Here is a 26,849-nt window from a genome sequence, read left to right as displayed (position 1 = left end):
GTAGCCGAGTAAGATTGTCTTCCATGAACACTGTTTTAACAGTGAGTCCGTAAGTGACTGTGGAGGCCAATTCTGGATCCACACGTCCTTCCACAGTGGGGACGTTGGTTTCCGGGTGGGAGTTGATCACGGTGTGGATTTGCCAAGCGTGCCTTCCTCCTAGCATGTTTCTTCTTAGCATGTTGGAGTGTCTTCAAAGCCCATGACGCCTTTGGTCAAGGCAGTTCTCCAGTCCCAACCTCCTTGGTCATGTGCAATGATTTTTATGGAATACATTTTTTAAAAAGTAGGGCAGTTCAAGTTTACCCTCGATGGCACACCCCTGATGGATGCGAACAAAGACAAAGACAAATAGTAGGGACCACTTTCGGTTTATCTTTTGCAAATAAAAACCCATATTTGTATTGTCTTTGCAGATGCAGAGCATTGCTCAAGGTGTGCTGAAGATCATCATCCAAGCCAGGACCGAGATCAATGTGCACCCAAGATTGTCACCTTCTTGGCTTATGAAGAACAATTGGGAATCCTCCTAGCTTCCTTTGCCGCCTTCTTAACTTTAACCACAGGTTTAGTGCTGGGAATCTTTGTTGACTATAAAGACACTCCCATAGTCAAAGCCAACAACTGGGACCTCTCCTGCATCCTCCTTGTCTCCCTCCTGCTTTCCTTTTTATCCTCCTTCCTCTTCATTGGAAGGCCAAAGAAAGTGACCTGTCTTCTCCGACAAACAGCCTTCAGCATCATTTTCTCAGTTGCCGTCTCTTCTGTGTTGGCAAAAACCATCACTGTGGTTCTGGCCTTCCTGGCCACAAAGCCAGGGAACTCAGTGAGGAGATGGCTGGGGAAGAGTCTGGCCAACTCCATTGTCATTTTCTGTTCCACTGTCCAAGTGGTCATCTGCAGCATCTGGCTGGGGATCTCTCCTCCATTCCAGGACTTTGACACAAGCTCCCAGGTTAAAGAGATCATCCTGCAATGCAATGAAGGGTCTGTGGCCATGTTTTACAGTGCCCTTGGCTACATGGGCTTCCTGGCTGCCATCTGCTTCACAGTGGCTTTCCTAGCCAGGAAGCTGCCTGGGGCCTTCAATGAAGCCAAGCTGATCACCTTCAGCATGCTGGTCTTCTGCAGTGTTTGGGTGTCCTTTGTGCCCACCTACCTAAGCACAAAGGGAAAATATATGGTAGCTGTGCAAGTCTTTTCTATGCTAGCCTCCAGTGCTGGGCTCCTGGGATGCATTTTCATTCCCAAATGCTACATTATTATATTGAGGCCAGATCTAAATACAAAGGCATATCTATCCACAAAAACTAAATTAGAAAACTGACTCTTCTCAAAACTGTTTTTCAGATGTGTTGTTCAGCAAGTATAGCATCAAACTTCAGATTATGTCAGAGGATTCTTCTCACCACCACCTCTGCATCCATACATGTGGGATGAGTAGATGGAACGTTTTAATATAGTCTCCCACCTTACTTTTAATGTTTAGTCCAAATCTCCTTTTTTGCAACTTAAATCCATTAGTATGTTTCCTACCCTCCAGAGCAGGAAAAAACAAACTTGCTCCATCTTCCATGTGACAGCCCTTAAGATATTTGAAGATGAACCATTGGAAGTGGCTCTTAGAAACTTCACGGTGATACAAAGCTGTCAGCAGCAGTGTCTCTGCATCTTGTATTACCTAGAGCTTAATCCCCTCTTAGGAGACCCCAAAATGAGGAAGTGCAGAGAATCAGAGAAGAAAAAGGTAAAAAAAAGGTGGGGGTAGTAGGGAAGAAGAAGGAGGAGGAGGAGTTTGCATTTGATATCCCGCTTTATCACTGCCTTAAGGAGTCTCAATCTCCTTTCCCTTCCTCCCCCACAACAAACACTCTGTGAGGTGAGTGAGGCTGAGAGACTTGAGTGAGACTCTGTGAGGTGAGTGAGGCTGAGAGTGTGACTAGCCCAAGGTCAGTTGCATGTGGAAGAGCGGAGACATGAACCTGGTTCACCAGATTACGAGTCTACCATTCTTAATCACTACACCACACTGAAGAAGTATGAGCAGCCTAACCACATGTCCTCTTGAACCCCATCTCTCTTGACTTATTTGATCAAGCAGAGAGGTTTTACTGGTTGGTTCCAGAGCATGGTTATAACACCTCATTGTGTAAGACAGTGGCCCCTGTCACTTTGCAAGATGTGGTGACACAGACTTCTGAAGAACCTGTTGATTTGAGCTAACCAATGTCCAGTTAAAAGTGTCCCCTTTCTTCTGAGTAAATCAGTACATAAATTTTAGAAGATGGGAAGGCAGCTGCAATCGAACTCACACAATGTCCTTGGCAGAGGAAGCCTCTAACCATGGAATAATAGAAGCACGTGGAAGAGAGAAGCTGCTGGTGGAGACTTCTGTAGTCTCTTCTGAACCACAACATGTTTCCCTTCCTTCCCACACAGTCTCATGCCTGAGATGATTCCAGCCACTTAGCCAAGCACCCTTTGGGGCCCCAAGTGATTTATAGTAGTAATAATAATAATAATAATATTTGTGTAACTAGTTTGTGTAACTAGTTTCTATCAAAGTGCCAAGCCTATTTTGGCACTGAGTGGTATATAAATTCCTGCTTTCATTATGAATAATAATAAAATAAGCATTGGGGGAAATATACAAAAAATGTCTCAGAACATCAATTTGTGAAGAGGAGGTTTTTTTAGCAGCAGCTAAAAAAGCCAATGCAATTCTGGGCTGCATCAATAGGAGTATAGCATCTAGATCAAGGGAAGTAATAGTGCCACTGTATTCTGCTCTGGTCAGACCTCACCTGGAGTACTGTGTCCAGTTCTGGGCACCACAGTTCAAGAAGGACACTGACAAACTGGAACGTGTCCAGAGGAGGGCAACCAAAATGGTCAAAGGCCTGGAAACGATGCCTTATGAGGAACGGCTAAGGGAGCTGGGCATGTTTAGCCTGGAGAAGAGGAGGTTAAGGGGTGATATGATAGCCATGTTCAAATATATAAAAGGATGTCACATAGAGGAGGGAGAAAGGTTGTTTTCTGCTGCTCCAGAGAAGCGGACACGGAGCAATGGATCCAAACTACAAGAAAGAAAATTCCACCTAAACATTCGGAAGAACTTCCTGACAGTAAGAGCTGTTCGACAGTGGAATTTGCTGCCAAGGAGTGTGGTGGAGTCTCCTACTTTGGAGGTCTTTAAGCAGAGGCTTGACAACCATATGTCAGGAGTGCTCTGATGGTGCTTCCTGCTTGGCAGGGGGTTGGACTCGATGGCCCTTGTGGTCTCTTCCAACTCTATGATCCTATTATCTCACACTACATTGACTTTGCTCGCACAACTCCCATCTCCGATACTGGCAGCCTAGCTTGTATTGGTAAACTTGGGCACAGAGCCTCCACCCAGAGGAGCTGTCTACCCAGTGGCGTAGCGTGGGGGGTGCAGGGGGGGCCGGCCACACCGGGCACAACATCTGGGGGTTAGGGTTAGGGGGCGCAAATCCACGGGTTAGGGGGTGCAAATTACTTGCCTTGCCCCGGGTGCTGACAACCCACGCTACGCCACTGTGTCTACCATGTCCTTTGCCCCTCAACCACACCAGACAAGGTGTTTATACGCTGGTATATTGTGCTTTAAATTGTGTGCAGTGAAAAGTGAGATAGGAATGCTTGTTGTAGAGATTCCTCGCAAGAAAAGGGGGAAATTGACAGCTATGGACAGAGCCCAGGCAGAAGAAGGTGGCAGGTGGGCGTCCTTCCCCAGCCCCAACATAAATCCTGGCTTCGCCCATGCTTCTAACATGTAAGAGAGAAATCTCTATCCAGTTTCTCCGTAAAATGTCCCTGCAAAGCTCTTTCAAAACTCTCATCATTGTCCACCCCTCTAAAACGCCCGCAACTGACACTTCAGGTTCCCTTTCGAACGCGGCCATAGAGCTGCGAAGAGGAAGTTTCAGAGCCACCTTTTCTCTCCTCTTCCCCCAAGCTCCTTTTAGAGGAATGAGAACCGGAAGTGTTTGCCCTGTGCGTATGTGGGAGGTGTGGTGTAGTGTGTGTGTGTGTTTGTTTTGTTCCTGCTTTTGAGGTGGTTTATCTCTATGCTCCATCGTGAGAATGCCCTTTGCAAAACCAGCCGCCGCCAGGGTTTTGCTCGGAGAGGAGGAGCTGCAGGAAGGAGGCCACAATTCAAGGTGCCCAGAAATGTCAATGGGGTGATTTGGGTCGGGGTGGGGGGCTCCTGTCTCCCATGTGGGGCTTGCATTGTTTTGCATTGTGCGACACCCCTGCAAGTCAAGCCTGGCTGCGTGTGTGTGTTTGCAAGATGACTGGACCAGTGGCGTAGCGTGGGTTGTCAGCACCCGGGGCAAGGCAAGTAATTTGCGCCCCCTAACCCATGGATTTGCGCCCCCTAACCCGTGGATTTGCGCCCCCTAACCCGTGGATTTGCGCCCACTAACCCTAACCCCCAGATGTTGCGCCCGGTGCGGCCGGCCCCCCCCGCACCCCCCACGCTACGCCACTGGACTGGACCAATCCATAGAGCTGGATCGTTGAATTTTAGAGTTGGAAAGGACCCAAAAAGGGTTATGCAGCCCAAGAATTCATGGAAGTTAAGGCTGTCAGAGGCTGCTAGTAGCCAGGATAAATGGCCACCACGTTGCTCTGGCCCCACAACTGGAGGCAGCCAGCAATTCTTCTGAATCCCAGTTGCTGGAAACCAGAGTGGGAACGGAGACTCGCTCCTGCGCTCGGATCCTGCTGGCGCGTTTCCTTGGGGCAGCTGAGATATGATATGATAATCTTTAGTGTCATTGTCCCACACAGAACAACGAAATTGAAAAATCAGACATTCAAAACCAACAAGCCTGCTATCCCAGCCCGGTTAGCCCCCTAAAAACTCTGATACCCCATAATTAAATACAATATACTCCCTTAGGTAAGGTAAAGGGACCCCCGACCATTAGGTCCAGTCATGGCCAACTCTGGGGCTGCGGCGCTCATCTCGCTTTATTGGCCGAGGGAACCGGCGTGCAGCTTTCGGGTCATGTGGCCAGCATGACTAAGCCGCTTCTGGCGAACCAGAGCAGAGCATGGAAACGCCGTTTACCTTCCCACCAGAGTGGTACCTCTTTATCTACTTGCACTTTGACGTGCTTTCGAACTGCTAGGTTGGCAGGAGCAAGGACCGAGCAACGGGAGCTCACCCCGTCGCGGGGATTCGAACCGCCGACCAGTCAAGTCCTAGGCTCTGTGGTTTAACCCACAGCGCCACCCGTGTCCCTCTACAGACTCCTTACAATGTGTTTGAAACCAAAATCACATTAGGGTAGAAACTGTTTCTCAGGCGGCTAGTCCTAGTCTTTATAACCCTGGACCTTCTTCTAGAAGGCAGAAGCTGAAAGAGATCATTTCTGGGGTGCACACTATCCTGCGCTATCTCTGCAGCTTTCTTATGGCACCTGGAAACATAGATTTGATCCAAGGTGGGAAGAGTGCACCCAATTATTCTCTCCGCAGTCTTTACAACCCTGGACAGCGTTGTTTTCCCCCTGACCTTGCAGCTCCCAAACCACACACACACCATAAGTTAATGCACTCTCCGTAGTACAATGGTAAAATGCCATCAACAGGTCCTTTGAGAGATTATTTTTCCAGAGGATTCTCAGAAAATATAACCTCTGCTGTGCTCTCTTCATCAGGTTTTTGCTATTTTCTCCCCAGGTTAGGTCATCTCTCTACTCCATTCCCAGAAATCAAAACACCGAGACCTGTTCCACACACTTCCCCTCAATAATGGGTGGCTGAATATTCAATTTACATTTCCTAAAGTCCACAATAATCTTTCTTGTTTTCTTTAAGCTAAGGAGTAAGTTGTTTTTCTTGCACCGCTCCCCCAACTGCTCAACTTCCTTCCTATAGGCCGCCTCCCCCTCTCCAGCCATGATTAAACCAACCACCGTTCTATCATCTGCAAACTTAATGATCTTATTACTGGGATATTTTGGGCAGCTAACTGTGAGAACAGGATGCTGGGCTAGAGGAGACATTGGCCTGATCCAGCTGTGCCCTTCTTGTGCTCCAAAAATCAGAACGGAGAGCACACACCATAGCTGTCAATGTTTTCTTTATTTTAAGGGAAATTCCATTATTCCGAACAGGATTCCTCGCAAGAAAAGGGAAAAGTTGACAGCTATGGCACACAAAGTCCTCTTTCAAATCGGCTACAGTGGTACATTGTGGGGGGAGTTTGTTTTCATAGAATTGCAGAGTTGGAAGGGACCCTAAGGGTCATCTAGCCCAACCCCCCTACAATGCAGAAATCTCTGCGAAAGCATTTTATTTCTTCCAGAGTCCTTTTCAGGGGTTGGACACTGTGGGGAAAAGGCCGTTCAATTGCCTCTTCTTATGTCCTTATTCATATTTATCGCCCTCTCTGGGTTAATGGGCACCGTCCTTTTCTGTTCTGTTTGCTTGAATGCCTGAGCATAAGAAGCGCATGCTAGATGAGGCTAATGGTCAATCTATTATAAACGGCCTCGGTCCTGTATACCTGAAGGAGCATCTCCACGCCCATCGTTCAGCCCGGACGCTGAGGTCCAGCGCTGAGGGCCTTCTGGCGGTTCCCTCATTGCGAGAAGTGAGGTTACAGGGAACCAGGCAGAGGGCCTTCTCGGTAGTGGCACCCGCCCTGTGGAACGCCCTCCCATCAGATTCAAGGAAATAAGCAGCTATCCTATTTTTAAAAGACATCTGAAGGCAGCCCTGTTCAGGGAAGTTTTTAATATTTAACGCTATACTGTTTTTAACACTCGATTGGGAGCTGCCCAGAGTGGCCTGGGAAACTCAGCCAAATGGGCGGGGTATAAATAATAAATTATTATTATTATATTATATTATTACACCATCCACTTCAGGGCCTGAGCACAGAAGCAACTCTCCCCTTCCTGTGGTTCTCCTGTGGGTAAACTGAAGTTCCTTCCTGCCTCCTGAAGCTAAAGTCTCAAGGAGCAAAATAAACTGAAGCCACACGCCTGAGTGGCAGTCGCTAGAAGCTGCAGGAGAGGGGAGAGTTGCTCTCGCTTGCAGGTTTCCCATGGGGTTGGTCACTGTGAGAACAGGGTGCCAAACTAAATGGGCCTTTGGCCTGATCTTCTTTTCACGTCTCCTTCCTTCCTGAATCCCTCCAAACCTATTCCTCTTTGTCCCCTGTCCCTAGGGAGGCATTGTGGTTCAGTGGTTGGAGTACCGGACTAGGGCAGTGGCCCTCAAAAGACTGCGGCACGCCACCCTGGTGTGGCAGGAAGGTTCAGGGACAATCAAAGAGACATTTAAGCACCTCAGTGTACTATAGTATAGGGTTACCAGACGTCCCCGGTTCCCGGGGACAGTCCCCAGATTTGCAAATCTGTCCCTGGGAAATGTGGCAGTGGCAGCCTCAGGAGCCAGCCTGGTAGCGCAGTTGGCTCCAGCTGGGTTCAGGAGCTGCCCGCTGCTGTAGTGCCCGCCATTTTTCCTCGCCGGAAGTCCCCATAAGATGTGTCTTGTGCGCATATCATGTGTCTCGTGCGATCTCCTGCCCTCTTCCCCCTTTGTTTTGACTGATTTTAGAAGACATTTTAGGCTTTTAGAAGACATCTGAAGGCAGCCCTGTTTCGGGAAGCTTTTAATGTTTGATGTATTATAGTATTTTAATATTCTTTTGGAAGCCGCCCAGAGTGGCTGGGGAAGCCCAGCCAGATGGACGGGGTATAAATTATTATTATTATTATTATTATTATTATTGATTGGGGGTGGCTCGGGAATCGTGGGCGGGTGGCGTGCCGTTGCCCAGTTTTAAAAAAACTCTGTGCATTTATGTTTACAGGGTGCGAAAGAAGGGCTTTGCACCTTTATACAATATGCATGTGTGCTTGGGCCCAGGGTCTTTTGCCTCACCATCCCCACTACTGACTCCCTGTTGCTACTTTGCTTTAAAAAAAAAAAAAAAAGTGTCCCCGGATTCATTGAAAAAAATCTGGTAACCATAGTATAGTATCAAAATGGTTTTTTAAATTTTATTTGCAGAATGTGGATAGATTTTCACGTTCTAGGAGTCGTTTCTTTGTTGTTTTCCGACGCGTTTATTATCAATAAAAACAAATTCGGTATGGCGCAAGCAAGTTTTTATTCTGAAAAGTGTGGCCCAGAGGGGGAAAGAAGTTTGAGAACCACTGTACTAGGACCTGGGAGAGTCAAGGGTTCGAATCCCCCCTTGGCCAGAAAGCTCACTGGGTGAGCTTGGGGAACAAGGAACGATCTCTCAGCCTAGCCTACCCCCCAGGGTTGTTGTGAGGCTGCAATGGATGGGCAGGGGAGAGAATTGGGCATGCCACCTGGAGCTCATTGGAGGGGGGGGTAATATTAATGCAATAAATGACTGGGTGTGTTTTTTACCATCCACCCCTTCTGTTTAGGGAAGCTATTGATGTTTAATAGATTATTGCATTTTAATGTTCTGCTGGAAGCCGCCCAGAGTGGCTGGGGAAATCCAGCCAGATGGGTGGGGTATAACTAATAAATTATTCTTTCCAGTAGCACCTTAGAGACCAACTAAGTTAGTTCTTGGTATGAGCTTTCGTGTGCATGCACACTGAAGAAGAAGTGTATCTGAAGAAGTGTGCATGCACACGAAAGCTCATACCAAGAACTAACTTAGTTGGTCTTTAAGGTGCTACTGGAAGGAATTTTTTATTTTAATAAATTATTATTATTATTATTATTATTATTCCCATTACAGCCTGCCCCCACCGCATCCTAATTCATTTCCCCCACGCTCCTTTGATTCATTGCTATGACTTGCGGGGGCGGGGGGAGCACTAATAAGGAGGATCCCACGGAGGAGAGATCCCTGCAAGGACGCAATTGTGGCGGGGGGGGGGGCGTAGAAATGATGCATATTGCAGAAGCTCCAAGCCTTAAAGAAGGTTTCATTCGTCTCCAAGGCGCAGCTCCTGAACGCAGGACGCTTTGCCAGCCTGGCCTTCCACCCCTCCCTCCTCCCCCCCCCGCCAGATGTATCGAGACTACAACTCCCACCAGCCCACGGGGTGCAAGAAAGACTGACACGTGGCTCTCCCCTCCCAGTTCCTGCAAAAACCTCCTTCCTTTTCCGCGCGAAGCCCCCGCCCTGCCTAGCAACTGCTGACGCGTCTTTTCCCCATTGGCTGAAGGTCCTCTTTTTTTTCCGCGCGCAGGTTTCCGCGGCTGGTCCCAGCTTCCCATCCTCCGCGCAGGTAAGTGGATGGATGGATGGATGGATAAAAAGAAAGAAAGAAAGATGCAAGGACATTTGGGGATTCAGGTCCATTGCACGCGCAGGGGGGGTGGTGGTTCCTTTGCTCTTTTTTGGTGGGGGTGGGGTTGAGTTTTTCCGGTGGGGGCTGAACTCCTCTATTTGCAAGACAGGATTCGCACCCAGGCCCTAAGGTGGGGAGAAAGGGTTTTTTTCCCCAGGCCGTGTCTCTCCCCCCACCCCCACGGCATGATGCAGTTTTGGGGGTACCCTGTGTGCAAAGGGGGGGAATGGGATCCAAATGCAATGAATGAATAAAATGGGGGGTTCGGCATCAGTGGACTCCCAAGGGATTTTTGTGCAGGTCTGCAGGCACTAAGAGGAAAGAGGCCATTAGATCAGAATCGTAGAGTTGGGAGGAAGGGACCCCTGGCGGTCATCTAGTCCAACCCCCCCGAAATGCAGGAATCTTTTGCCCAACGTGGGCCGACCCAGAAATGGAGAGTCTCATATTCTCCCAGCTGAACTATCTCAGAGTACAGTGGCAGGAGGGGAAAGCAAGGCAGGAATGCAAGGAGCGGGTCACAAACGCCCTGCTGTTTATTTATGGATGTCTCAGTACTTTAATACTTAGATCCTGTTGTCTTATTGTGTATTTTACTCATGGATAAGCTTGCATCTTAAATGTCTGTGTTTCGCAAAGCGCTTGGAAGCCTCTTTACACATTAAAGCGATAGATGAAGATCCCGGGTCCCAAGGAGATTAGACTGACCTTGACCAGAGCCAGGGCCTTTTCGGCCGTGGCCCCAGCCTGGTGGACTGCTCTCCCACAAGAGACCAGGGCCCTGTGGGATTTGATATCTTTCCGCAGGGACTGCAAGACGGAGCTGCTCCGCCAGGCCAAACACATAGAAGTTACATGTGCTCTTGTTACAGTAGCTCTTGTTAGCTACTGTTGATTTTAATTTTCTGAATATGTTCTAAATACTGTACAGGCCCCTTCTCTTTCTGTGTAAGAACAAGCATTAAAGAGGCCTCCTGGCCTGCTCACAGGTCCTTTATAAGACCATTTGGCCCTGGAGAATATTAACCACTCTCAATTTTACACCTGGACTGCCATCTGTCCAGATTTTAATTTGCTCTGAACTAATTTTAAGATGTATTTTAATTAATTGATTGCCTGTTTTTATGTTCTTATGTTCTTTGTACACTGTGTTAGTTTTAGGATGTTAGCCGCCCTGAGCCTGGCTCCGGCCAGGGAGGGCAGGGTACAAATAAAAATTTTTTATTATTATTATTATTATTATGAATGGATATTAATTTCACAGGACCATAGAGTTGGAGGGGACCCCGAGGGTCATCCAGTCCAACCCCCTGCAATGCCGAAATGTGTGCGTGTTGTGTGTGCGCATCCCACTTTTTCTGTCTTTCTGTTTGATAACTCCTTATTAGGCAAGTTTCAAAACTCTGAAACCGAGAACCTTGGGAATTGCCATCAGAAATCTCACAATGCATGCAGTTAAGAACCCATAGTTAATTGATGCCTGTTTTTTATTTTTATTGTACGGTTTTATGTTTCATTGCTCTAAACCTCTTTAATCTTTTCTTTTACGACATGGAGGGCATATAAATATTTTTATAAATAAAAAAAGCCTAGGACTTGCCGATCAGAAGGTCGGCGGTTCAAATCCCCATGACGGGGTGAGCTCCCGTTGATCGGCCCCTGCTCCTGCCAACCTAGCAGTTCGAAAGCACGTCAAAGTGCAAGTAGATGAATAGGTACCGCTCTGGCGGGAAGGTAAACGGCGTTTCCGTGCGCTGCTCTGGTTTGCCAGAAGTGGCTTGGTCATGCTGGCCACATGACCCGGAAGCTGTACGCCGGCTCCCTCGGCCAATAAAGCGAGATGAGCGCCGCAACCTCAGAGTCGTCTGTGACTGGACCTAATGGTCAGGGGTACCTTTACCTTTTATAGATAAAAAATGAATAAATATAACAAAATATTCAGGGGGGAAACACCTTTTGAAACACATGTGTTCTCTTCCCTTAACACTTTGGGACCAGTTGACTTACAGAATCGCCATACCCCCTTTATGTGCCTGCTTGACCAGTCTGCAGGACTGGCACTGTGCCCACATATTACTCGTTCTGGACTTTCTCCTGGTGGGAAAAGAGGGGGCAGCTTTGAGGCATCCCCTGGGGGAAACCCTTACTTTCTGCAGGTCACTGTGGAGCTGCTGTTTTAGTGTGGTGACACCCAGGCTTTCCAGTGCCTGATTAAAACATTTTTCGTTTAAGCAAGCCCTACCCAAACACATAGAAGTTACATGTGCTTTATCTCTACTGTTGATTTTAATTTTCTGAATATGTTCTAAATACAGGCAGACCCCTATTGGGGGGGGGATTACGTTCTTGGCTCCTGTGCGCATCAGCAGAGCGCACCGAAACCCACCCTGTTCCATCCCCATTCTGCCCTCTTCTGGGTACAAAACGATCCCGGTCGCGCATCAACTGCGCATGTGAAAAATGCTTACTGACTCTACTTTATTTTAATTTTCTATTCATAATTTTAATGCTTTATTTAAGGGTGGATAAAAAAAATCAATGTGTTTTTTTAATTAAAAATATATCAGATTTTTAAATTTTAAATTGTATTTTTAAAATAAAATGCTTTTGGAGGAAAAATCATTCTAAAGATAGTTAAATAGAAAACTATCTCTAGAATGATTTTTCCTCCAAAGGCATTTTATTTAACAAATCCAATTCAAATTTTAAAAATCAGATTTTTTTTTTAAAAAAATCATATTCAAATCATAGAATATAAGTTACATTATATTCCAAAGGCTATTCATCAGGAAATAAGGATTGAAGTTTTTCATATGTGCTAAAACTTAGTCTTAGGTTGTTGTTTTTTTTAAAAAAATTGTTTAACCACATCAGTTAACAAACATGGTTATAGATGCTATAATGTTATTGTTTCAGTTTAATAAATTGTTTAAATTGTTATCAATGAAATTATTATTTTTCTCCTTCCAATAAAGTACAGCAGAAAAGTTGTCCAAATATAAACAGTTTACTTATTAAACCTCACAATAATTTCATAATTATCGGTCTATGTATTACCAAAGCAGTAATTTTTGATATAACTGTAAAAACTACTCTGAAAATTGATTGTTCCAAAAATGAAACCTTCACCTGGTTGTAAATATTAAGATTATACCAGCAAGAATGAGTCTTTCTGTAAAAAAATGATTTAAATCAAGTCTTACTGACTAGAGATTTAAATCGAGATTTAAATTGATTTGATTTAAATCAAATCCCCACTGCTTCATTTTATATTTCCGAAAACCACGTAGAGGTATATATAATAATAATTATTATTATTATTATTATTATTATTAATTTATTATTTATACCCCCCCAATCTGGCTGAGTTTCCCCAGCCACTCCCAATCAAGTATTAAAAACAATACAGCGTTAAATATTAAAAACTTCCCTAAACAGGGCTGCCTTCAGATGTCTTCAGATAGGATAGCTACTTATTTCCTTCACATCTGATGGGAGGGTGTTCCACAGGGTGGTTGCCACTACCGAGAAGGCTAGTGAAGTATAGATAGAGAAGGCTAGAGAAGTATAGATAACTTAGGAAGATGAAAAATTGGAGAAGTACTGATACGCAGCTGAAAATAGAATTAAAAGGACCCGTGGAAGGGATGGGGGGGGGGAGTCAGGAGATTCAGAGTAATTAGGCTTTTGTACTGTTTCATGTTGTATGTTTATATCACTGAAAAGCAATTAAAAAGATTATTTTAAAAATCTAGTTCAGCCCCCTGCAAGGCAGAAAATTAAGATAATGCATCCATGACAGATGATAATAATAGTAATTTATTATTTGTACCCCGCCCATCTGGCTGGGTCTCCCCAGGCACTTCCAACAAAGATTAAAAATACAATAAAATGTCACACATTAAAAACTTCCGTACATGCCTTTAGATGTCTTCTAAATGTCAGGTCCATTGGACGCTCAGGTTGCGAACGTGATCCGTGCGGGGTGCACGTTCACAACTCGTGTCTGCGCACGCGCTGGTTCAGATCCGGCACTTCTGTGCATGCACAAAGCGCGATTTAGCGCTTCTGCGCATGCGCAACCACCAAAACCTGGAAGTAACCCGTTCCAGAACTTCCGGGTTTCGGCTGTCCGTAACCTGAAAAAATGCAACCTGAAGCGGCTGTAACCCGAGGTATGGCTGTAGTTGTTTATCTCTTTGACATCTGATGGGAGGGTGTTCCACAGGGCGGGTGCCACCACTGAGAAGGCCCTGTGCCTGGTTCCCTGCAGCTTTGCTTTTCGCAGTGAGGGAAACACCAGAAGGCCTTCTGCGCTGGATGGCCAGGTTGAGATGTAATTGGAACCGGGAGAGTGGGAGCCCGGAAAGGTTTGGGAACCACTGCTTTGCCTCTCTCTAACCCCACCCCCACCTTTTGCAGCTTCTTGGCTTTCAATACCGCACATCCCAGCTGTTTGCCTTTGGCCATTTTGGAACCAGATGCAGAGCACGGATTAAAGGGAAGTCCTGAAACACAAAGGGGGCACAAGATCAGGAACCGTGGAGGATTCTGGGAAAGAACCATGCAGAAGATTCCGGGCAATGACAACACCAGCTCAGGCGCTGAGTGCCAGCGCTTCAGGGAGTTTGGCTACCAAGAGGCCGGGGGACCCCGAGAGGTTTGCAGCCGACTCCACAGTCTCTGCCGTCAGTGGCTGAAGCCGGAAAGGCTCACCAAGGCCCAGATGCTGGACCTGGTGATCCTGGAGCAGTTCCTGGCTGTCCTCCCCCCGGAGATGGAGAACTGGGTCCGGGAGTGCGGAGCGGAGACCAGCTCCCAGGCGGTGGCCCTGGCCGAAGGCTTCCTCCTGAGCCAGGAGGAGGGGAAGAAGCGGAAACAGGTAAGAGTGTGTTTCATCCTAGTTGTACGAAGGAAACACAGGAATGCCTTAGACTGGTCAGTTCACTGATGTCTCTAGCCCAGTGTTTCCCAACCTTTTTTGGGCAAAGGCACACTTGTTTCATGAAAAAAATCTCGAGGCACACCACCATTACAGCCCCGTGACGTCGGCGCACAGCGTCACGCCGGGAGGGACATGAATTGCTAGCAAATTACATAATCACCTCCTTGAGGGCTGGCTCATCTTCTCCGAAGGCAGAACCCCATTAATTAACAGCACAGACTCACACCATAGCCAAGACGAGGGGGGAAAACCTCAGTCATGCACAGTCATGCACATGTGGGGGCTAAATGAGGACGAAGACCGGGCAGAGAGCAGGGTTCAAATCACCCCACCTGGCCAGGACAATCCCTGGGTGCTCCCTTGGGCCACTCGCCTGACCCACCTCGCAGGGCTGTTGTTGCGAGGATAACACGGGGAGAACCACGCGTGCCCCCGGGAGCTCCTTGGAGGAGAAAGCGGGCGATGAATGCAATGCACGAAATATATGAGAGGCGACCAGGTTTTGCAGGTGAGGGGCCCCCGCCAGCCTCCGCTTCCAACACCCGGCGCAACGACGTCGACGTTTCCCCCCAGGCTCGGCTCGGGGAGCAGTGCTGCTCCCCCCCGGCTCCCCTTCGCCCTCCCGGCTCTCTCTGCCGCCCACTGGGGACCCCCCTCACCTGCCAAGTCCGGAGCGCCGGTGGAAGTTGCATGCATGCATGCAGGGCGCCGCGTTGCCATTGCATAGTGTAATGACAATAAAGAATCTATCTATCTAAAGAATCTATCTATCTATCTATCTATCATTGCACTGCACTCCATGCAACGCCTGCACGCATGCATTGCCTTGCACGCCCGCCAAGGGGTCTCCCCGCGGTCCGATGCGTCCCCTCCGGCGCGGATGCAGCATTGCAAAAATAAAAAAACCCCGGCGCAGCCTTACCTGGGGGGCAGCCTCCGCCTCTGCCGCTCCACCTCCGCGGGGATCCCCGGGCTCCATCCTGCCGCCCGATCTCCGTGGGGGCGCAGGCAGGCTGCGCGGGGTCTGCGCGGAAGAGCCCCTGCCCGCCCGGCCGCCGCTGCGCTCATTCCATGGCCGGGAGAAGAGCGCTTCAAACAAAACGCCCGGCCCGCCAGGCCACGCTGGGAAACGTAGTTTGTGCACCCCGTGCGGGCGCGGAGCCCAAGGGCGAGGGGACTACGGATCCCGGCAGCCCCCGCGCCGGGGACGGAGGGGGAGAGGCCGGGTGCAGGGATGGAGGGACGGGTGGGCGAGCGAGTGAGTGAGTGGCAGCCGCCAAGCCTTGGCCGAGAGCCAGGAAGGGCCTCCCCGGAGGAGGAGGAGGAGGGAGGCGCAGAGCGGGAGGGAGGGAGGGAACCCCAGGGGTCATCTAGTGACGGCGCCCCAATCGAAAATTTGACTTAAAAAAAAAATCTTTCGAATTTTTTAAATTTTCCCGCGGCACACCAGGCAACATCTCGCGGCACACTAGTGTGCCGCGGAACAGTGGTTGGGAAACACTGCTCTAGCCTAGTATTGTCGACACTGGCAGGCAGTGATTTCAGGCAGGGAGTCCTTTCCAGCTCTTCACAGGGCTGGGCTGTTGAATGGTTTCTTAATATTAAGGTTCATTATTGTTTCACAAGATGTGCATCTCTTTAAAGGACAGACCTAGTTTTACAGCTGTGGAGCAGTATAGCAGGTGCTGTTAAGTTGTGTTAATTAAGCTGTGTCAGCAGTTGGGTATAGTAGAATCATAGAATCCTAGAGTTGGAAGAGACCACAGGGGCCATCGAGTCCAACCCCCTGCCAAGCAGGAAACACCATCAGAGCACTCCTGACATATGGTTGTCAAGCCTCTGCTTAAAGACCTCCAAAGTAGGAGACTCCACCACACTCCTTGGCAGCAAATTCCACTGGCGAACAGCTCTTACTGTCAGGAAGTTCTTCCTAATGTTTAGGTGGAATCTTCTTTCTTGTAGTTTGAATCCATTGCTCCGTGTCCGCTTCTCTGGAGCAGCAGAAAACAACCTTTCTCCCTCCTCTATGTGACATCCTTTTATATATTTGAACATGGCTACCATATCACCCCCTTAACCTCTTCTCCAGGCTAAACGTGCCCAGCTCCCTTAGCCGTTCCTCATAAGGCATCGTTTCCAGGCCTTTGACCATTTTGGTTGCCCTCCTCTGGACACGTTCCAGTTTGTCAGTGTCCTTCTTGAATTGTGGTGCCCAGAACTGGACACAGTACTCCAGGTGAGGTCTGACCAGAGCAGAATACAGTGGCAATTAAGTATATTAAGAGCAGCATGTACCTCTCTCAGCACCCTGGTGAATGGGTCATACTTAATAGATTTAATGTAAGAGGAGTTTTTGTTTTTGTAATTAAAGCCAAGCAAAATATATTTTTGCATTTTTCATTGTTTCCTGAACATGCGGTCTCCCCAGCACGCTTTTCGCAGTGCAATTAATCTGCTAAATATGCAACATGGGCGATACAGCGATATATCACCCAAAACTGTTTTTTTTTGACCTGGCAATACATCACAACATTCACGATGTGTGTGTGTGCTATGCAAAAACCATGACGTGGGGGAAAGTTGAAGCCAGGTGATGTCTCTACATAGCTCCATCCTTATTTCAGACATTGTGATATATCCGTGTTATATCATGGTGTTTAGCTGGTGATATACAGGTGAAACTCGAAAAATTAGAATATCGTGGAAAAGTTCATTTATTTCAGTAATTCAACTTAAAAGGTGAAACTAATATATGAGATGGACTCGTGGCATGCAAAGCAAGATACGTCAAGCCTTTATTTGTTATAATTGTGATGATTATAGCATACAGCTGATGAAAACCCCAAATTAACAATCTCAGAAGATTAGAATATTGTGAAAAGGTGCAGTAGCTATTCAATCCATAACACCTGCAATGAGTTCCTGAGCCTTTCAATGGTCTCTCAGTCTGGTGCAGAGGCAGTAATTGATGCAAAAGGGGCCCAAACCAAGTCATGAGTACATACGTATGCTTCTACTTCTCAGAGGTCCAATATTGCTGTATTTGCAATCCTTGTTTTGCTGATTTCATTTAATATTCTCATTTTCTGAGATTGTTAATTTGGGGTTTTCATCAGCTGTAAGTTGAATTACTGAAACAAATGAACTTTTCCACGATATTCTAATTTTTCGAGTTTCACCTATATCACCAATATATCATGATGCACTTTTAGGCACCAGGCAAAAACATTCCTCTTTGGCTGATTGACATCCAGTGCCCTTTAAAAATTGTTTTGGGGAGATTATTGGGTTGTTCTTGTTTTTATTATGTATTTTGTGTTTTTATGTTGTGAACCACCCTGAGACCTGCGGGCATTTTAAAAACTATTTTTAAAAATGAGAGGAGAGGCTGTCTTAGTACTGTGGGATACCGTATTTTTTGCTCTATAAGACTCACTTTTTCCCTCCTAAAAAGTAAGGGGAAATGTGTGTGCGTCTTATGGAGCGAATGCAGGCTGCGCAGCTGTCACAGAAGCCAGAACAGCAAGAGGGATTGCTGCTTTCACTGCGCAGCGATCCCTCTTGTTGTTCTGGCTTCTGAGATTCAGAATATTTTTTTTTCTTGTTTTCCTCCTCCAAAAACTAGGTGCGTCTTGTGGTCTGGTGCGTCTTACAGAGTGAAAAATACGGTAATTCACAGGCCAGACAGTGATGGCCTTCACATAAACCGTTTCTTAATCCCTTTCTCTGTCCCTTGTCTGGGATTCTTGTAATTCCGTTTCAGGTGGAAGAAATGGTGGCAGACCCAGCTACCAACTTGGCAGAGGCAGAGGCGGCCCCTTCGGCCACAACACTGAGGCCACCTTACAGGTGGATTGTGCAGGAGGGCAGTGGAGGCGCCACCTTGCTGGGTAAGGACCATGGTGGGGCCCAGTTCAACTTGGCCTCCTCTTCCACCTCATTTGCTTTCATTCTACTGTGTCAGGGAATGGTCTGAATCAGAGGATTGGGCAATGCATTCTCCGGCAGATCAGCTCCTCTTTGAAGAGGAGCCAGTGAAGATCCTTTAGGACTAGTGTTATATGGTCTCAGCGGCCACTCCCAGTCACCAGTCTAGCTGCCGCGTTCTGGATTAGTTACAGTTTCCGGGTCACCTTCAAAGGTAGCCCCACGTAGAACATGTTGCAGTAGTCCAAGCGGGAGATGACGAGAGCATGCACCACTCTGGCGAGACAGTCCACGAGCAGGGTCTCAGCCTGCGGTGGACGCTCAGTGGAGGTGAATGTTTGAAGATTTAAAATTAGCGAAGATTTATAAGTTGAAGGATAAAAGATGCTGGAAATGTAGAGAGGTAGAAGGTGACCTCTACCATATGTGGTGGTCGTGCTGCAAAGTGAGAGGCTTTTGGGAATTGGTCTATAATGAACTTTAAAAAATCTTGAAATATACATTTCCCAAAAAGCCAGAAGCTTTTTTGTTAGGAATGGTCGGTAAAGAAATTTAAAAAGAAGATAAGACCTTGTTTCTATATGCCACGACTGCTGCAAGAATTACGTTAGCACAAAATTGGAAATTAGAAGTAATACCTAGCATAAGTGAGCGGCAGGTTAAAATGATAAATTATGCTGAGCTTGATAGAATATCAGGAAGATTAAGGGACCAAGACAAACAGAAATTTCATGACAATTGGAAGAAATATTTAATGTATATGGAATCTAAATCTCAGGTGACACTGGCGGGGTTGAAATAACTCTAACAGCGGGAAAGGCCTATGTAAAAGAGTTAAAAAGTACGCGACTATATAATTTATTCGATACTTACCAAAGGAGTGGAGGGAAGTCCAAGGCTCAGTTGAGACTAACTCAGTTATGTATTTTATTTATGATTTGTGAAGTGGATATAATTTGTATAAGGTATGTGGTGGATTTTTTGTTTATGTTTTTCCTGTATATATGTGCAAATATGAATAAAAAAAATGTAGAAAAAAAAAAGAATGTTCGAAGATTTAAGACATAGAAAATATTTCTTCATGGAGCTAAACTATGGAACTCGGTCCCACAGGAAACCGTGATGGCGACCAACTCTGATAGCTTTCAAAGAGGATTAGACAATTAGGGGGAAAGGGCCATCAATGGCTACAAGCCAGGATAGCTTTGCCCTGCCTCCACAATCAGAGGCAGAAATGCTGCTGAATATCAATTGCTGGAAACCACAGGAAGGGAGAGTGTTCTTTTGCTGGACTAGACGGGACAGTAGCCTGGTCCAGGAAGCTCTTCTTAAGTTGTTAGGACTTTTCGATGTGCGTAGAAATTGGACACCACTTCAACAAGCAAAGAAAATGGTTTCCAGATGACTATGGGAGGTGTACGGAACCTTCAGGCCTCCAGATGTTGGTGAACTTTCATCGACCCCTGCCCATTGGCCATGCTTACTGCTGGGCCTCATGGGTGCTGTAGTTCAGTAGCATGTTGTTGTTTATTCGTTCAGTTGTGTCCAACTCTTCATGACCCCATGGACCAGAGCACCAGGCACTCCTGTCTTCCACTGCCTCCGCAGTTTGGTCAAACTCATGCTGGTAGCTTCGAGAACACTGTCCAACCATCTCGTCCTCTGCCGTCCCCTTCTCCTTGTGCCCTCCATCTTTCCCAACATCAGGGTCTTTTCCAGGGAGTCTTCTCTTCTCTTGAGGTGGCCAAAGTCTTGGAGCCTCAGCTTCAGGATCTGTCCTTCCAGTGAGCACTCAGGGCTGATTTCCTTCAGAATGGAGAGCTTTGATCTTCTTGCAGTCCATGGGACTCTCAAGAGTCTCCTCCAGCACCAGAATTCAAAAGCATCAATTCTTCGGCGACCAGCCTTCTTTATGGTCCAGCTCTCTCTTCCATACATCACTACTGGGAAAACCATGGCTTTTACTATACGGACCTTTGTCGGCAACGTGATCTCTCTACTTTTTAAGTTGCTGCTCAGCAGCATATGGGAAGCCAAATGTTCATCTTGTGCAGAGGTAGCAGGCTGGTGTGCTTGACCCTAGAAGAGTGGAGAAAACCATAAGAGAAGAGGCCCTTTGACCTGCCATAAATGGTGGACATGAAGCAAGGTCTTTTCAGGTGGCTTTAGGGAGTGGCAAGGGGCATTGGGGAGAAAGCGACTCTTTGGGGTGTGCAAGTCCCAGGCTAGGGGAGGGCCTTGAATTGGGTCAAGAAGGGAACAGGGAACAGAAAGAATTATGAACAAAAAAGGGAAGGGTTTTAAAAACCAATGGACTATGTGGAAATGGCAAGGATGATAGCAAAGGAAGTGATCAAGTAATGAATTTTATATGGAAGAATGAGAGCCTTAGTCAGACAATTTAGAAAATATCATATATTAAATGGAATTGCAGTAGGATTAAAATAAATGCAGCAGAAGGGAAATGGTTGTGATTGTAATGAAAAAATTGTGGAATAGATAAAACATATCATGGAAAGGTGGGAATGAAAACACTAAGGAAGAAGGGTGGGAAGTCAACTTTTAAATGTGTATAAAATATGATTTTACTTTGTTCTTTAAAATGTGAAATTCAGTAACAATTAATTGGCAAGAAGGTAACAGGATTAAGCATCTCCACGTCTCCTTTTCTCCCTCCCAGGAAGTGGCACAACCCTGGCAATTTCTCCCGCGGTTGGTGGAGGGGAAGGAGTTGCTGCCCAGTCGAATAAGGTAATAATGCTGGGAATTCCCGAAGTGGCAAAAAAAAGTGCTTAGGCACCAGCATATAGTTACAGCAGGCGTAAGCAAACTCGGCCCTCCAGATGTTTTGGGACTACAGTTCCCATCATCCCTGACTACTGGTCCTGTTAGTTAGGGATGATGGGAGTTGTAGTCCCAAAACATCTGGAGGGCCGAGTTTGCCTATGCCTGAGTTACGGGATTCGCTCCAACGAGTTGCCGTGATGGCTGCCAACTTTAAAAGGGGGTTAGACAAACTCATGGAGGGAGTAGGCTCTCCTTTGCCTCCAGCCACAATATCTTTGCTCTGCCTTCTCAGTCCAAGCAATTCAGATGCCTCTGAATAATCCCAATTGCCAGGAGGGAAGAGTGTTGCTTCTCCTGTTGCTCTTGGGTCCTCCTTGCTTCTCTGCTTTTTATATTGGGCATCTGTTTGGCTACTGTTCTAACCAATATTGTTAGCTAGGTGGGCTTTGATGACACCCAACTCTATCTGTTGATGGATGGTCATCCTGACTCAGCCCCAGACACACTAATCAGATGTTTGGAAGCTGTGGGTGGATGGTTACGTGGGAGCCGGTTGAAGTTAAATCCTTCGAATACAGAGGTCCTTTGGCTGGGTCGGGACGATATGGGATTGGGGGGGGCAACTCCCATCTCTTGCGGGGGTGCAGTTAGTGCCAGCACCGTCCTTTAAGTGTTTGGGTGTAATCTTCGACACCTCCCTTTCCATGGAGGCGCAGATTGTAGCTATAACAAAGGCGGCATTTTTTCATCTCCGCCAAGCAGTTGGCCCCTTACCTCTCTCACCCTGACCTAGCCACTGTGATCCATGCGACGGTCACCTCCAGACTGGATTATTGTAACTCGCTCTACGTGGGGCTGCCCTTGAGACTGACCCAGAAACTCCAGCGGGTGCAGAATGCTGCAGCGAGACTCCTTACAGGGTCTTCGCTGCAAGATCACATTCACCCGGTGCTACACCAGCTGCACTGGCTCCCGGTGGAGTATAGGATCAGGTTTAAGGTGCTGGTTCTAACCTTCAAAGCCCTATACGGCCTAGGACCCTCGTACCTATGGGATCGCCTCTCCTGGTATGTCCCACAGAGGAATTTATGGTCTTCAGACAAAAACATCTTGAAGGTCCCAGGCCACAGAGAGGTTAGGCTGGCCTCAACCAGAGCCAGGGCTTTTTCGGCTGTAGCTCCGATCAGGTGGAACGCTCTGTCACAAGAGACTAGGGCCCTGCGGGACTTGACATCTTTCCACAGGGCCTGCAAGACAGAGCTGTTCCACCAGGCCTTTGGCCAGGGCACAGCCTGACTCCCTCCTTCGGCAATCCTCACAGAACTTCTAGCCCAAAGGTTGCCATTTGATCAGAATTAATTTGATAATGAAATGATTTTAGAATGTTTTATCGTTTTACTGTTGTTAGCCGCTCTGAGCTTGGCTTTGGCTGGGGAGGGAGGGATATAAATAAAATTTATTATTTATGATTATTATTATTTGAATGCTTTTCACGCTCCAGGAGAACTGTCAGACATGTTGCCTTCTCTTTCTTGTTGGGTCCTCCTTTTTGGATTACCTAGACGGACAAGCTGTCTTCTCTTCCTTATTCTAGGTTCCGATGAGCTTTGACGAGGTGGGTGTCTACTTCACAGAGAAGGAGTGGGATCTGCTGGATCCGGCCCAGAGAGCTTTGCACGGGGAAGTCATGGAGGAGAACTGGGGGAACCTGGAGTCTGTCGGTAAGGCTCCCTCTCTGCCTTGTGTGGCGGATGCTGGAGGTTGAAATTTTGACTGAGGTCCTTTTATTGAATGATACCCTCTTCTTTTCTGGGGTTCCCTCTGAGGGAGTCAGAGATTCCTCCAGACGTACCTTTTTAAGTCTTGAGAATGTTGAATGTTTTGGTGTTTTATGGCTCTTTGTGCGCCTATGTAACATGCCTTCAAATTCGGCTCAGAACAGACTTTTGGCTTAACTGGAGGTTCTGCAAACCTCCAGCACAATTCCGAGCACAATTCAAAGTGTTGGTGCTTTAAAGCCCTAAACGGCCTCGGCCCAGTATACCTGAAGGAGCGTCTCCACCCCCATCGTTCTGCCCGGACACTGAGGTCCAGCTCCGAGGGCCTTCTGGCGGTTCCCTCACTGCAAGAAGCCAAGTTACAGGGAACCAGGCAGAGGGCCTTCTCGGTAGTGGCACCCACCCTGTGAAACACCCTCCCACCAGATGTCAAAGAGAACGACAACTACCAGACTTTTAGAAGACATCTGAAGGCAGCCCTCTTTAGGGAAGCTTTTAATGTTTGATGCATTACTGTATTTTAATATTTTGTTGGAAGCCTTCCAGAGTGGCTGGGGAAGCCCAGCCAGATGGGTGGGGTATAAATAATTTATTATTATTATTATTATTATTATTATTAGGATCCCTAACTGGATACTGAACTCTCTTTTATTCCTTGGCTTCATGTTTTGTTTCAGTTGTTTCCCCTTGCCTGGGAGATGAACCAAGTGGTTGAGAAGTACCTAAATTCTTCCGACATAGATACCTGTCCAACATCTTCACAGCCTCTCCCAATTCCAAAGGAATTGGAAGACTGAGCTGCATCATGCTCCAAATTGCCAGATGACCACTCCCAACAGTTTCATATAGGTGCTAAACGGCATAGGAGACAGAATGAGTCATTGTGGGACCCTGCAGCCCCCAAACCATGGAGCATAGCAACAGTCTCCTAGTGTTATTTCCTGGTAGCCACCCTGCATGTAGGAGTGAAACCATTATAAGACAGGGCCACCATCTGGAGCCACTCCAGAAGAACACCACGGTCAGGGGTTTCAAAAGTCATTGGTGGGTCAAGGAAAGCCAACAGGGTTCCACCCATCCTTCAATCCCAAGAAAGGTTCTTCCTCAGGCAACCAAGGCTGTGTCAGAGCCAACACTGGGCCTAAAACCAGACTGAAATGTATCTAGGCCATCTTGTTCCTTCAGGGAAGGAACCAAGTACAGGGAACCAGGCAGAGGGCCTTCTCAGTAGTGGCCCTGTGGAACGCCCTTCCATCAGATGTCAAAGAGGTGATAATAACCTTCAGAAGACATCTGAGGGAAGCTTTTCAATGTGTAGTAATAATAATAGTAATAGTAATAATAATAATTTATTATTTATACCCCGCGCAGCCACTCTGGGCAGCTTCCAACAAAATATTAAAATACAGCAATGCATCAAACATTAAAAGCTTCCCTAAACAGGGCTGCCTTCAGATGTCTTCTAAAAAGTCTGGTAGTTGTTGTTCTCTTTGACATCTGGTGGGAGGGCGTTCCACAGGGCGGGTGCCACTACCGAGAAGGCCCTCTGCCTGTAACATGGCTTCTCGCAGTGAGGGAACCACCAGAAGGCCCTCGGCACTGGACCTCAGTGTCCGGGTAGAACGATGGGGGTGGAGACGCTCCTTTAGATAATACTGGACTGAGGTCGTCCAATGTTTTGATTTGTTTCTATATATGTTGGAAGCCACTCAGAGTGGCTGGGGCAACCTAGTCAGATGGACAGGGTACAATTATTATTATTATTATTATTATTATTATTATTATTATTAGCAACTCTGCTTTATGTCTACTTTCCTCTCTTGGTTACAGCAGGTGAATGGGAGAGTGAGACTGAGGGAGAAGCACACGGCACGTTCTTGGAAGGAGCTGGCTGTATAGACGGGAAAGCTCAGAGAAGGCAAATGGAACCAGAAGAGAAGGACAACTCCTTTGCTTCTCAGTGTAGTGACTTGTGTGAAATCCCAGCTGAAGACCAAGAGAAGAAAAGTATTCAGTGCAGTGTTTGCGAGGAAAGCTTTAGTTGTGAATCAAGCCTTAATACTCACATGGGAATCCACATGGAGGAGAAAGCGTATAAATGCCCGGTCTGTGAGAAGAGCTTCAGCTGTAGTGCACATGTTAGTGACCATCTAACAGTCCACATAGCAGAGAAGCCATATCAGTGCTGGGACTGTGGACAGAGCTTCCAGCACAGCACGAGTTTTACACGGCACTTGACGATCCATACTGGGGTGAAACCGCATAACTGCTCCGAGTGTGGAAAGAGCTTCCGCCTGAGGGCGTATCTTACTTCACATCAGAAACTCCATACAGGAGATAGGCCATATGACTGCTCAAAGTGTGGGAAGAGTTTTGTTAGCAGCGCACACCTTCGGTCGCATCAGAGAATCCACACCGAGGAAAAGACTTACAAATGTTTGGAGTGCGGAAAGAGCTTCAGGCAGCGGATACACCTTAGCTCACATCAGATAATCCACACAGGGGAGAAGCCACACAAATGCTCCGAGTGTGGAAAGTGCTTCACTCACTGCAAAAGCCTCACACGGCATCTCCTCACCATCCACACAGGCGAGAAGCCCTACAAATGCTCAGAGTGTGGAAAGAGCTTCAACCACAGCATGAACCTTAAGTTACATCAGAGAATCCATACAGGGGAGAAGCCGTATGAGTGCTTGGAGTGCGGGAAGAGCTTCAGCTGGAGGACCTCGTTTACTTCGCATCAAAAGATCCACATGGGGATGAAGCCATATAAGTGCTCCGAATGTGGAAGGAGCTTCCGTAACCACATCAGCTGCATACGTCATCAAAGTGTGCACACCGGAGAGAAGCCGTACACATGCTCAGAGTGTGGGAAGAGTTTCAGTCACAACTCTAGCCTTACCGAACATCAGAAAATCCACACGGGGGTGAGGCCATATATATGCTCAGAGTGCGGGAAGACTTTCATCCGGAGACTACACCTTACAAGCCATCAAAGAACCCATACAGGAGAGAAACCATATAAATGTTCGGAATGTGGAAAGCGATTCAGCCAGAGCTCGAGCCTTAATGTACACCGAAGAATCCACACGGGGGAGAAACCATATACGTGCTCTGTGTGCGGGAAAAGCTGCAGCCAGAGGTCAAACCTTAACGTACACGAAAGAATTCATAAAGGGGTGGTTGCTGTCAATTCTGCCGATGCCTGTAATGTGGAAAGAATTTCAGTTACGGAACAGGCCTTCAAAGTAGAGGATCCGTACATCGGATATGGAATCTAAATGACTCGAGAGCTTATCTGAGAGGAAATACAGAGAAACCGTATAAATGCTCACAATACGACAGATTGTATGTTGGCTCCCCAACATTGCTAATGAGAGGATGACTATGGTGAGCAAGCATCTACAGGAGCCAACATCATCCATGACATCTTCTGATTAAAGGCTCCTCTGGCCACCTGGGCAGAATAAACTTTCCTAATTCTTCCAAGTGACCACCCCTCTACCATGGAGAAAGATCCCGCTGGACATCTGCAGTTGCAAAGATGGTTCCTGTACTGTCCTGTACCATTTTAATCTGATAACTTCATGATGACATTGTGACATTTCTTTTCTGAGAAGGTAGAAGTTTCAGGCGATGAGCTCCGCTCTTTATTTTTGTAGGAAGGAGGTTATGGAGATTGATTTTATACGGTTTTAATGTTTATTATTATTATTTCGTTATTAGTTTGATTTTATATTTGATGTAGCCTGTCCCAAGATCCCTTAAATTAGGAGTGGGAACCTCAGGCACAAGAGCTGAAAGCACTGTCTCTTAGAATCATAGAATCATAGAGTTGGAAGAGACCACAAGGGCCATCGAGTCCAAGCCCCTGCCAAGCAGGAAACACCATCAGAGCACTGTCCGACCTGTGGGAAACTTCCATCAGCCCATGCTCCTGTTTCACACTCTTCCTTGAGTGTTTTTGCCACACGTGGGTGTATCCTTGAACTCTGATAATGCCACCTCTTGGCTTGGATTAAAGGCAGAGCAGGGCTGTGCAGAAACTAGCCTACTGTACAAAAGGCAAAATGTTCATTT

The 26,849-nt window shown here is 47.0% G+C and overlaps 1 protein-coding gene across 3 annotated transcripts; it reads left to right on the top strand.

The window, feature by feature from the left end:
- The first annotated feature begins 4,035 nt into the window (after positions 1-4,035).
- On the top strand, positions 4,036-26,577 carry LOC309527292 (uncharacterized protein). 3 transcript variants are annotated; one of them, XM_082213998.1, is made up of 6 exons: positions 4,036-4,187; positions 13,755-14,214; positions 18,041-18,167; positions 20,885-20,955; positions 22,586-22,712; positions 24,603-26,577. In XM_082213998.1, the coding sequence occupies exons 1-6, from the start codon at positions 4,111-4,113 to the stop codon at positions 26,048-26,050; spliced, it is 2,310 nt and encodes a 769-aa protein (XP_082070124.1). In that variant the 5' UTR covers positions 4,036-4,110; the 3' UTR covers positions 26,051-26,577. The 3 variants fall into 3 exon arrangements, with proteins under 3 accessions (XP_082070124.1, XP_082070123.1, XP_082070125.1); XM_082213997.1 differs by having other exon boundaries at positions 24,600-26,577; XM_082213999.1 differs by lacking the exon at positions 4,036-4,187 and adding an exon at positions 9,183-9,269 and having other exon boundaries at positions 24,600-26,577.
- Positions 26,578-26,849: the final 272 nt, after the last annotated feature.

Source organism: Podarcis vaucheri (genome assembly GCF_965113315.1).
Source record: "Podarcis vaucheri genome assembly, chromosome: 2".
NCBI classification, from domain to species: Eukaryota; Metazoa; Chordata; class Lepidosauria; order Squamata; family Lacertidae; genus Podarcis; species Podarcis vaucheri.
This window is presented reverse-complemented; position numbering and strand designations above follow the sequence as displayed.